The 12,170-nt window shown below is 48.1% G+C and overlaps 3 protein-coding genes across 8 annotated transcripts in view; all 3 read left to right on the top strand.

The window, feature by feature from the left end:
• LOC117657966 (protein S100-A1) overlaps window positions 1-10,003 on the top strand; it is a 73,660-nt gene extending 63,657 nt beyond the window's left edge. For 2 of the 5 annotated variants that reach the window (XM_087880718.1, XM_060681960.2), the window contains 2 exons: window positions 9,011-9,159; window positions 9,669-10,003. In XM_087880718.1, the coding sequence (XP_087736844.1) occupies window positions 9,019-9,159; window positions 9,669-9,812 (285 nt within the window). In that variant the 5' untranslated portion in view covers window positions 9,011-9,018 and the 3' untranslated portion in view covers window positions 9,813-10,003. Of the gene's footprint in view, window positions 1-1,729; window positions 1,813-4,710; window positions 4,817-7,529; window positions 8,848-9,010; window positions 9,160-9,668 lie in introns of those variants that run through there. The other 3 variants (XM_034406079.3, XM_034406078.3, XM_087880717.1) reach the window with 3 other exon arrangements.
• The window catches only part of LOC132709125 (protein S100-A1-like), an 83,715-nt gene that overhangs the window by 50,293 nt on the left and 21,252 nt on the right, over window positions 1-12,170 (top strand). The window lies entirely within an intron of this gene.
• LOC132709124 (uncharacterized) overlaps window positions 10,086-12,170 on the top strand; it is an 11,511-nt gene continuing 9,426 nt past the window's right edge. Inside the window, exon 1 of one of the 2 annotated variants that reach the window (XM_087880723.1) lies at window positions 10,086-12,002. In XM_087880723.1, the coding sequence (XP_087736849.1) occupies window positions 11,721-12,002 (282 nt within the window). In that variant the 5' untranslated portion in view covers window positions 10,086-11,720. The remainder of the gene's footprint in view (window positions 12,003-12,170) is intronic. The other variant, XM_087880724.1, reaches the window with a different exon arrangement.

The raw sequence follows: 12,170 nt of genomic DNA, 5'->3' as shown, positions 1-12,170 counted from the left end.
TAGATAGATAGATAGATAGATAGATAGATAGATAGATAGATGTAATTGATAATATAAATGAGAAAATATAATAGAGATGATATAGAGATATACATAGAGAGAGAGAGAGAGAGAGAGAGAGATGTAATAATATAAATGAGAAAATATAATAGAGATGATATAGAGATAGATAGATAGATAGATAGATAGATAGATAGATAGATAGATAGATATGGATGATAGTTAAGTTGATAGACAGAGACAATCTCACCAGATCCCACCAACTCCAATCACCCCAAGCCCACCTTCTCCTCCCCAACCCTTCTCCCCTCCATCAAAGCCCCCATCCTCCCCCCAAATCAGCCCCCCCCATTGTCTCAGCGGCAGAGACCCAAAGGAAAGTGCCAGGCCAGCTTCTGCCCCACCCAAAGCAGATTGGTGGGACCAACTGGTTTATCCAGGGCCACAGCCAGCTGCTGCGAGGGGTGTGCGGGAGAGGGGGCCTCTCTGGGCTTCCAGATGTTGGGGCTTGGAGTCCCCTCCCAGAGGCGCCTGGTGCTCGCCTGGGCACAACCGCTCACCCTTGACACCCCTGGGCTGCCCGCCATTCATTTTCCCAGGCTGCCCACCCGCCAGACACAGGCTGCAAGCCGGGGCAGGTTCGCAGGAGGAAATGCAGCCCGGATGACTTAAGAGGCAGCGCGGTGTAGTGCTTAGAGTCAAGTCTCTCTAGGAACGCCAGCTGATGGCCGGAGGATCCCAGCAGGGCATGGCAGAATAACAGAGTTGGAAGGAAGGAAGGAAGGAAGGAAAAAAGATGGGAGGGAGGGAGGGAGGAATATAGATAGAAGGACAGATAGATAAATAGAGATGGAAGAGAAGGAAGGAAGGAAGAAAGAAAGGAGGTGATAGAGGGAAGGAAGGAAGGAAGGAAGGAAGGAAGGAAGGAAAGAAGGAAGGAAGGAAGGAGATGATAGAGGGAAGGAAGGAAGGAAGATGATGGAGGGAAGGAAGGAAGGAAGGAGATGATAGAGGGAAGGAAGGAAGGAAGATGATAGAGGGAAGGAAGGAAGGAGATGATAGAGGGAAGGAAGGAAGGAAGGGAGGGAGGAAGATGATAGAGGGAAGGAAGGAAGGATAGTAGAATAATAGAATAAAAGCATTGGAAGGGACCTTGGAGGTCTTCTAGTCCAACCCTCTCCTCAAACAGGAGACCCTCTACCATTTCAGACAAACAGCTCTCCGATCTCTTCCCGTGTTGGAGCCCCCACAACTTCTGGAAGGCAAGCCAGGGGGGGCTCCCCAGAGGGCATCCGTCTGACCCCGCTACGCTCTTCCTAGATTCTTTTCCATCTGCAATCGTCATCAACGCGAACCCGTTGCCTAACGTCCAAATTACGATCCCGGGACAAACGGGGAATGCCGCAACGGTGTAAGACACGGGGGCCCGAGAAACCCCGGTCCCTTCCCTTTCCCTCCCCCACCCCACCGTGGGCCGTCGTAACTTGGAACGGTCACTAAACGAAGCTTGCAAGTCAGCTCTGTGCCGGGCCAAAAAAGCCGCCCCGCCTTCCCTGTTATATTTTTAGGAAGCAGGTTGGCCAGCTCCCTGCAGGGACGGCCACACAATGGCCCTTTGTTGACCCGCAAGAGGCAAACAAGCCAGCATCTGTCTCCTGGGCCGGCTTGCCAAACCTTCCCTATTGGTCGTCCCCGGTGGGGAGGGTCCGGGAGGGGTGGTCTGTGGCTTGGATTTTAGGGCAAAACTCAACCCCCCCCCCAACCGTTCCTTCCTTCCTTCCTTCCAGCCAGCCAACTCATCCACTTCGTGCAGTAAGTCATTTCCAAAGGGCAGGGAAGGTGGGATGGACGGACGGATGGAGGGATGGATGGATGGATGGATGGATGGATGGATGGATGGATGGATTAGCGCTTAGATTCTGCAGCCCTTGGCATGTTTCTATCTCCCCACCCTCACTCCACCCCACCCCAAATCTCCTCATCCCCCCCACTCCCCACCCCAGATTTTCCCAAACCTGCAAAAAAAAAAATAAAGTAAAATCTGCATTCGTGATTATATTCGCCAATGCAAAACTTCACCGAAGATATTCGGGGTGTGTGTCTGTGTGTCTCTGGAGGTCGTGCGAGGATCTTTGTGTGTCCCCCCCCCCTCCCCAAAATGACACTTTTAAGCTGAATTCATTAATTGCATTTTCAGGGGATTTTATTTTCCCCCCTTTCCCAAGATGGGGGGGGGGAACGTGCAAAGCGGGGTGGGAGGAGGAGAAGATTGGGGAGGGGCGCATTCAGACAGCTGTTGGGAACCTGCTTGCTGAAGTATTAACCCAGTTTGGGGAGCCTAACATCCCTCGACAAACCGACTAAGCCAGCGTTAACCCAAGTTTAGCATCCCACGCTCCAGACGCAGAAACGGAAGCTTAATCCAGGTTTAAACTAACCAGGGTTAGCTTGTGAACCGGTGGACAGTGAGAGTTTCCCTAGAAAATGAGCGAAGCCCTCTGTGCATGGGCAGGAGCTCCCCTATGGAACTCAAAGCTTGGAAATTAGTCTCAATTAGTCCAGTTTTGAAACTTCTGCAAATAATTTGGGAGTTTGGGGTAGAAAAAAACAGATGATTTAGGGATTTTGAGGCTGAAGGGATCTTTTATTCTCCCAATCATCATTTGCAGTAGACAAACTCCGAATTTCACAGGCAGTCCTCGACTTACAACAATTGGTTCATTTAGTGACCGGCACTGAAAAACAGTGACTGAGATCCCCCCTTTTTTTTTCAAACTTACGACCGTCCCAGCATCCCCGCAGTCACGCGATCAAAAATCAAAAGACTCGTATTTATGACGGTCGTGGCGTCCCAGGCTCACGGGATCCCCTTTTGTAACCTTCAGAAAATCGGGGGGGGGGGTTCACTTAACAACCGTGGAGGTCTTAAAACGGAGCAAAATGTCTCGCGGAACCTCAGAAATTTGAGCCTCGGTTGCGTTAGCTGTAATATAACGAACAGCTCATCTGTAATTTGTTGAATCATTTCTTTTCTCTTTTTGTTGTTGTTTAAATGAGGGTTGCAAAAGCCCCATTTCCCCATCTCCAAACACGTGTGTGGCATGTATGATTTATTTATCACATATTTATCAGCTGATACAGGCAGGGATTTGAAGCGGTGTACGTGTCATCCCTAGGAGCAATTAATAATAATAATAATAATAACACAGCCCGTGTCTCCCCGCCGAGCTTACAAAAACACGACAAATATTCGGGCCAACACCCCATAAGTATGTGACCAGGCACTTCTTCCCAGATGGAATGAAATGGAAATTCGAAATAAAAGCGATAAGAATCAGAATTGCCAATCTGCAGGCTGCCTGTGTCGTTTTAGATCGACCCACTGCTTTTTTAAAAAAAATTACCTTTATTTAGGCTCGGCGAGCCTTCAAAACTGCTAAAAACTGGCTGACGATGAAAAAAATATATATTAAAAATTAGAAATTGGGGCGAGGGGTTGGACTAGATGACCCACAAGATCCCTTCCAACTCTGTTAATCTGAATCTGAATTGGTTACAACCGCAACTGAGTCCCCAAGGTTCTGTCGCTAAGCGAGACAGTCGTTAAGTGAATTTTGAGCCTATTTTTACGATCTTTCTTGCCCCGGTTGTTAAGTGAAGCTTAACGTGAAGTTAAGTTTCACTTAACTTAAGTGAAACAACGACTTAACGTCGTTAAGCTGGGAACACAGTTGTTAAGTGAATCCGGCTTCCCCGTTGACTTTGCTCATCAGACGGTCGCAAAAGGGGGGGGTGACACCCGCCCCCACTGCGACCATCGTAAATACAAGTCTGAATTTTGATGACGTGGCGGCGAAGGTCACAAGTGTGCAACATGGTCGTTAGCTCTCTTGTAACCGTCACTGAGCGAATTGTTGTTAAGTCGAGAACTACCTGGATCAGGAAACTCTGGAGAGAGGCTTATTTTGGTTCGAAGGGAAGAGAGGAGGAACAAAAAGAAAGGAAAAATAAATTAGAAATAAAATTAAAATAATCCAAACTCAGCCAGGCTGAAGGAACATGAATATACCAGGCAGAAAATTCTGCTGGAAAGAATCTGCTGGGTTAAAAATCTTTTAATTGGGGAATTTTATGGGTAAGGGGTTTTAAATTGGGGAAGCCAAAGATAAATTTAATCTCGTTTTAATGTAGTTTAATATTTGTATTGTGTGTTTATAATTTTGGCTGTTCACCGCCCCGAGTCCTTCAGGAGAGGGGGGCGGTATAAAAATTTAAAAAATAAATAAATGAATAAAAAGAAGAGGAGGAGGAGGAGGGAAAGAGGAGGAGGAAGGAAAAAGGGAGGGGGGAGGAGGAGGAGAAAGAGGAGGAGGGAGGAGGAGGAGGGGAGAGGAGAGGAGGAAGAAGAAGAGGGGGAGGAGGAGGAGGGGAGAGGGAGAGGGGGAAGAGGAGGAGGAGGAAGAAGGAGGGAGGAGGAGGAGGGAAAGAGGAGGAGGAAGGAAAAAGGGAGGGGGGAGGAGGAGGAGAAAGAGGAGGGGGGAGGAGGAGGAGGAAGGAAATGGGGAGGGGAGAGGAGGAGGAAAAGGAGTGGGAGGAGGAGAAAGGAGAAGGGGAGGGGGAGAGGAGAGGAGGAGGAAGAGGAGGAGGAAGGGGAAGGGGGGAGGAGATGGAGAGGAGGAGGAAGAGAAGGAGGGGAGGAGAGGGAGAGGAGGAGGAAGAAGAAGAAGAGGAGGAGGAGGAGGAAGAAGAAGGAGAAACAACTGTGAAACAGAGGCAGCAATGGCCGTTTTCATGTGGCTTGTTAATGCCAATTTGGGTGGGTTTGGATTTTAAGGGCATTTTTTTAAAAAAGCGGGTTCCATTTCTTTTTTCATTTGCAAAGTTTGGAAAAAATTTGCCCGCTCTGCCCTCCGGCGAGAGTCTGATTTTAGGGGACTTGAAATCCGCTTCTCGGTCCTGGGTTTTTGTGTGTGCGTGGGGCGGGGGGTTGCCCTTAATTTGGCCCTCTGGCTTCCCGTATCCTCCCTGTTCAAAAGGGGCATTTTGTAGTCCTGGGACGGGGACGGGCGAAGGCTGGGGGCTCTGAATGGCTGCTTTGTCTGGGCAGAGAGCAAAACGCTGTAAACAGCTTTTGCGTGTCTATCGCTCTCTCCCTCGCTCTGTGTTGATGTGTTGGTGTCTGCCTCGCCCTCCCTTTCTCCGCGTTGGTGCCCGAAAGAAAGAAAGAAAGAAAAAAGGAAAGAATAAGTTGCTTGAGTCCGATATAAATGCCCATTCTAAAATGAATAGAGAATAAAAAAAGTCAGAAAGGGACCTCGAGAGGCCTTCTAGTCCAACCCGCTGCTGAAGCAGGATAATTCCTGTACAAGCTCGACTTTTAACAACCCGTCCGTTCACTGACCGTTGGAAGTTAACAACAGCACTGAAAGAAGGGACCGTTTCTCACACTTACGACCCACGCAGCAATCCCCGGTGTCGCGCGATCAAAATTCAGATGCTTGGCAACTGACCCGTGTTTCTGACGGTCGCAATTGGGGGGGTTTTCCCCCCAAAATCAAGAGGGGAAACCGGGTTCATTTGAACGGCGGTCTTATTCACAAAAGAACTGGAGCGATTCACTTAACAACGGTGGCAAGGAAGGTCGTAAAACGGGGCAAAGCTCACTGGGCAGCTGTCTCGCTCAGCAACGGCAGTTTGGGGCTCAGCTGTGGCCGTAAATCGAGGATTACCTGCACCCTTCCTACCAAGAAGAATCCTGGAATCCTGGATGCCGTTAAATCCTATTCAATCAGATTCTTTTTTTCGATTATTAAATCAGATTTGGATGCCCGTCGATTAAAAATGTCCTTTTCAGTAGGTCAAAATAAAATAGAAAATCATCACGGCTTTTAATTAATTCTGGGTTAGGTTAATCAAGTCACGCTTCAGTTGATTAATTTGCTCTTTAAAGAGATTGAAGGCCGGGTCTGTCTCGTGGACGGGGCATCGTGCAACCCCTGGCACAAACTGGGCACCCCTCTCTATGGAGAGGGGCGAGGGGGGAATACGGGGTCTGTTGAACCCAATTCCAACCATCCAACTTGTGATATTTTGTAGAGAAAACTGCTCTCAAAATCCGTCCTTCTGAACGCTAAAAGGATCTCGGGGACGGGAGTATTCATTGGAATCACGGAAGGGACCTCGGAGGTCTTCTAGTCCATCCCCCCACTCAGGCAGGAGACCCTACACAATTCCAGACAAATGGCCATCCAGTCTCTTCTTAAAAGCCTCCAGCGATGGAGCAGCCACAACTTCTGGTGGCGAGTAGTTCCATTGACTCATTGTTCTCATAACCAGGAAATTTCTCCTTAAGTCTAGTTAACTTTACTAGAGTCGAGATTTCTTTGGAAACCCGTTATATCAAAAGCGTCATAAATGGCAGTCATTAAAAAAAGGGTCATAAATTCAAGGTTGGTTGCAAAGCCAAATAAAATCCTCTGATTCATTGTTTTCTCCGATCAGGGGAATTTCTCCTTCGTTCCTTCTCTCCTTGGTGAGTTTCCATCCGTTGCTTCTCATCCTGCCTTCCGGTGCTTTGGAGGACAAGTTGAAACCACCACCCCTCTTCTTTGGGGCAGCCCCTCAAATACTGGAAGATGCTCTCATGTCCCCCCTGGTTCTAGATTGCACAGAAATGGATAGATTGACATTAGAAATAAAAGAATAAAGAAGATAGAGAACATTTCTCAATATGGGATTTGTTTTTACCAATGGCTAGTCCATAGAGGTAGAAATTAGAAACTGGAACTCTTTTTACTATATATAAGCAGATAGGTAAAGGTTCCCCTCGCACATCTGTGCTAGCCGTTCCTGACTCTAGGGGGCGCTGCTCCTCTCCGTTTCAAAGCCGAAGAGCCAGCGCTGTCCAAAGACGTCTCCATGGTCACGTGGCCGGCATGACTCAACGCCAAAGGCGCACGGAAAACGCTGTTCCCTTCCCACCAAAGGGGGTCCCTATTTTTCTACTTGCATTTTTTTTACCTGCTTTCGAACTGCTAGGTTGGCAGAAGCTGGGACGAGTCACGGGAGCTCACCACCGTTACGCGGCACTGGGGATTCGAACCGCCGAACTGCCAACCTTTCGATCGACAAGCTCAGCGTCTTTGCCACCGAGCCACCGCATCCCTCATATAAGCAGATAGACCCAGACGATCCATTGTTCACGAAGCACTTGTGTATGTTAAAGGAAAATGCATAACTAAATATATATATATAAGAAAAGAAGAATAAAAATATAAGAATAATACGGGAAAATACCGGTCAAATTCACCCCAAAAAAGGTATATTTTATAGGTCTGGAAACTCCCTTGCCTGTTTTGGGTTTGGGAAATAAATCAAAACTTTTGTGGGTAAGGCTTGGGTGGCTACGGAAACATTCCAGATGGAAATTGCAGCTGTCCTGGAATAAAAAAAAAGAAAGAAAGAAAACAGGACCGGAGCTGTTCCACAAGAACGCGGGCAGCGTTGCTCAACTCTTTCGGGGACAGGAAATGAAAGAAAGAGAAGAATGAAAAGCCAGCAGAATTCAGAGGGATGGAATGAGGGCCCGGCCCCAGCAAATAACTGGGATTTGTCACTTGAGTCTTGCAAAATCAGATTTTTTTAACGTTTGCTGGGAAAGGAGAGATTGGAAGAGCCGGGCGCCCTCTGGTGGGGGACGGCTGGCATTGCAACCGGGATTTGTGCTCGGCTTACGGCCAGAATGGATCCCGCCGTTTCCGTTGCTAAGCGAGACGTTCGTTAAAATGTGAGCTCCGTCCCATTTTTACGACCTTTCTTGCCGCCAGTTGTTGAGCGGATCACGGTTAGTCACGCGGCCGTTAAGCAAATCTGGCTTCCCCCGTTGACTTATCAGACGGCGATCGCATCACCTCGGGACGCTGCGCCCGTCGTCAATGTGAGCTGGTGGCCAACTTCTGAATTTGGATCGCGTGGCCGCGGGGACGGTCGTTAAGTGTGGAAAAAGGACCGAAGTGTCACTCTTTTGAGGGCGGTTGTAACTTTGGTCGCTAAATGAACGGTGGTTAAGTCGAGGACTTGTATGTCCAACAAAATTGTTTATATTTTTTTTAGGAGCACGATTGCTTCACAAACACACTTTTGCCCAAACGCAACAAAGGGGGCAGATTTGTTGGGTGTTTGCGGAAGATTCTCCGCCTTAATTTTCTTAGCTAGCGACGTTTGCGATTTGCAAACAGGGGTCATAAAACGAGGACGATCTGTACCTCTTCCCCGAGATGTCTTCCCGTTCATTGGCTCCGCCCCCTGAGCTGCCCGTTTGCTCCTGGCTCCGCCCTCCTCCCATGTTGCCGTTTCCTTTTGGCTCCGCCTCTTCTCCCTTTCGGAATCTCCAAGCAAATCGACCCACAGATTGGGCTTTACCCGTCACGGACTCGTCTTCGAGATCTCGCGCCGGTAGTTGGACGTTGCTGTCCAGCCTGGCCTGAACTGATTTTGGCCACTGTTTAACCTGGGACAAAGTCAAGAGCTCGATTCAATAATTCATGCCATGTTCTTGCATGATTTATGCCGAAATAGTTTAGACCTCCTTCGAGTTCCCGGCCCGTAACGTGAACTCGGATCCTTTGCTCGTCCCGGTATCTGATTTCGCAGCAGTTCTGTTCTCGTCCGATTTTGGTTCCACAAAAACCCTTTTCATGTTGGTCATCCGAGCCGCCTCTGGGGACGGACCCCATTGTCCATGCGGATCTGGCCAGAGACACTCGATCCCTCGTCTCGTCTCTTGTATCGGTTACCCCTTCGATGAGAGAGACCGCCACGGAGACCGTAGCCTCCCTGGACGGACAGGTAATCCCCGATTTACAACTAGAATGGAGTCCCGAATTTCCGCAGCTTGTGACGTTTGTGAAGTGGGTTTTGCCCTCTTTTGCGACCTTCCTTACCGGAGCTTTTAAGTGGGTCTCTCTCTCTCTCTCTCTCTCTCTCTCTCTCTCTCTCTCTCTCTCTCTAGGCCCCGGAATGGCATCGCAATTGGAGACGGCCGTGGACACCATCATCTCCGTCTTCCACAGCTACTCCGGCAAAGAAGGCGACAAGTATAAGCTGAGCAAGAAGGAGCTGAAGGAGCTGCTGCAGAATGAGCTGGGCGGCCTCTTGGAGGTAGGACCGATGGAGGAAGGCAACGGGTGGAAACTAACCAAGGAGAGAAGCAACCTAGAACTCAGGAGGAATTTCCTAAGAATTCACCAGTGGAACTGCTTGCCACCAGAAGTAGTTGTTACTCTCAACGCTGGAGGTTTTTAAGAAGAGACTGAGACAGCCATGTGTCTGCAATGGTCAAGGCGAGGGTCTCCTGATTGAGTAGGGGGCTACCCAAAGTCACCCAGCTGGCTTTCATGCCTAAGGTCGAAACTAGAACTCCCAGGCTCCTAGAGATGGGCCTACTGTCAGCCGGAACTCCCAGTCTCCTGGTGTTTGGCCCAAAGTCACCCAGCCGGCTTTCAGGCCAAAGTGGGACTAGAATTTTTATATGTCGGAATCTGGGAAAACAGGTCAAGGAGATGGACGAGCGCCGGGGGGGCGCAGGGGGGCACCCCCGCCCGGTATCCTTTGACTCGGGGGGAATCGAACGGCACTCCAAATCCTTGTCCGGTTTCTGTTTTTTCCAGACCCAGAGAGATCCGGAGGTGGTGGACAAGATCATGCACGATCTGGACGAGAACGGCGACGGGGAAGTCGATTTCCAGGAGTTCATAATCCTGGTGGCCGCCTTAACCGTGGCCTGCAACTCTTTCTTTTCGGAGGAAACCTGAGCTTGCCGGCGGCCCTTAGCGGGATCGCAAAGCTCGGGAGTTTTGGGGGGGGCTTCAAGCCCAGCTGTCCCCTTCGCAACGCCTTTTCCCCCGTTTCTCGCGGCTTCTCTGCCCAACTGGGAGCACCCCGAGGTGCCATGTAATCGTCTGCTGGGACAGCCCTGCTGCTGATTAAAGCTGTTTAGTGTGCACTGCGCCTGGTCTGGTCTCTCGGGGGGGGGGGTTAGGGGGGGCGTAGGGAGAGCGGGGGGGGGGTCTTGGGAGTGTTGGAAGAAATGTCCATCTGGGTTCAGTTACAAGTGGGGAAAAAGACACTGGAATATATGGAGACTATTGGGAAAGATGGTTTAATGGTGGACAGGATCACATGGTTTGAGATCCCGGTCAAAAAAGGCACATGGAGTGGGGAGAGAGAGACAGATATTTATACCCTCTGTTGGGATTTGAATTTGAGCTCGTGTTCTGATTGGTGGTCAGACTCCCATGGGACCATGCAGGGGTAACTTTGTAGGTTGTCTGTGTCCTAGGCTTGGTTGACTCCTGCGGGGTGATGATGTAATGAAAGGGCTTTGGGCAATTCCTACTAGGGCTCTGCCTGAAGGACGTAGATCTTTGTTATGTAGAATAGGCTGGCCCAGGCCTTAATGATCCATTGAGAAAGGTGGGGGGGGCTGATATTCTGCCCCTTTTTTAATATTTCCTAGAATATTTCATTTTTCTAGGAGAGGGGTGGGTGCTAACTTCCTACAAGGGCGTTAGGGAAGAGGGGTAGAAGGCAGTCTGGGGCTCTTAAGGCAAGAGGGGAGCCTGGGGAAAGCAGGGAGATGGACCCAGGGACATAGGGGGGAGTCTGAAGTCTGGTTTTGCGGGTGCACTCACAAAATGGCCCTGGAGGGTCCAGCCTGGCCTAAACTGATTTTGGTCACTGTTTAACGTGTTTAACCTGTTTAACCTGGAACAAAGTCAAGAGCTCGATTCAATAATTCATGCCATGTTCTTGCATGATTTATGCCGAAATAATTTAGATGTCCTCTGAGTTCCCAGCCCGTAATGGCGCCTCTGTTCTCGTCTGATTATGGTTTCACAAAAACCCTTTTCTTTTTTCTTTTTTCTTTTTTTCAATTTTAAAAACAAACTTTATTAAACATATAAAAGCAAAATAATACACCATGTGTATACAAAACACATATATATCCATATAAACAACACTACATCAAAAGAAAAAGTGACTTTGATCACATATCCGTTCTGTTATTGACATTTTTTAAAAAAATTTTTGTTATCATTCAGAATTTTGCGTTTGCCCTCATTTCTCCGAGTTACCCAATTGTACTATTTATTCCATACTATACAATATTTTGAGTCTGCCTTCTCTTTCAATTCGAAGGTTAATCCATTTCCACACAATTATAGATTTTTTTGAATTTGTTGGTAGTTGATCAGTTTTCCAAAACTGAGCTAGCGCCAATCTGGCTGCAGTGACTATATGTAGCATTAAATTCTTTCTTTCTTTCTTAGAATTTTCTTTAATCATCCCTAGTAAAAATATTTCTGGTTTAAGTTCTATTTTTCCCGATGTTATTTCTATTAGCCAAATCCTTATTTTTCCCCAATACTTCCAATTTTTTGGGCAAAGCCACCAAACATGGAGAAAAGTGCCCTGTGCCTGCTTGCATTTCCAGCCAGTTCGAATACATTTTCGCTAACCTCGAAGGGGCCAGATACCATCTATACCACATTTTATACTGGTTCTCTTTATAAACCACTGATTTTGTCATAATATAATTATTTTCCCACACTCTTTCCCTGTCCTCCAGTTCTATGTTATGTCCGATGTTTCTTGGCCATGCTATCATTTGTCTCTTTACTAATTCTTCTGCCAAATCAAATTCCAATAAATATTTATAAATGTTTGAAATCAATTTTTCCTCCGTGGCTTCTAAAAGTTTATCCAACGATTTGGTTTTAATTCAATTCCTCCTTCCTCTTGGTCTTTTTTCTATCTTGTTTTTATCTGTAAATAGGGCCACCGGTCAATCTGAATTCCTTGCTCTCCGAGTTCTTCTTGTGTTTTTAATATTCCACACAGAGCTGGCCAGAGACACTCGATCCCTCGTCTCGTGTCTTGTATCGGTTACCCCTTCGATGAGAGAGGCCGCCACGGAGACCGCAGCCTCCCTGGACGGACAGGTAATTCTCGATTTACAACTAGAACGGAGTCCCGAATTTCCACGGCTTGTGACGTTTGTGAAGCCGGTTTTGCCCTCTTTTGCGACCTTCCTTACCGGAGCTTTTAAGTGGGTCACTGCGCTTGTTAAGTCCCCCTGGACTTGGCTCGTCAGAAAGTCGAAAAAGGGG

The sequence above is a fragment of the Pantherophis guttatus genome, chromosome 18, assembly GCF_059756535.1.
Source record: "Pantherophis guttatus breed Tessera chromosome 18, ASM5975653v1, whole genome shotgun sequence".
NCBI lineage: Eukaryota > Metazoa > Chordata > Lepidosauria > Squamata > Colubridae > Pantherophis > Pantherophis guttatus.
This window is presented reverse-complemented; position numbering and strand designations above follow the sequence as displayed.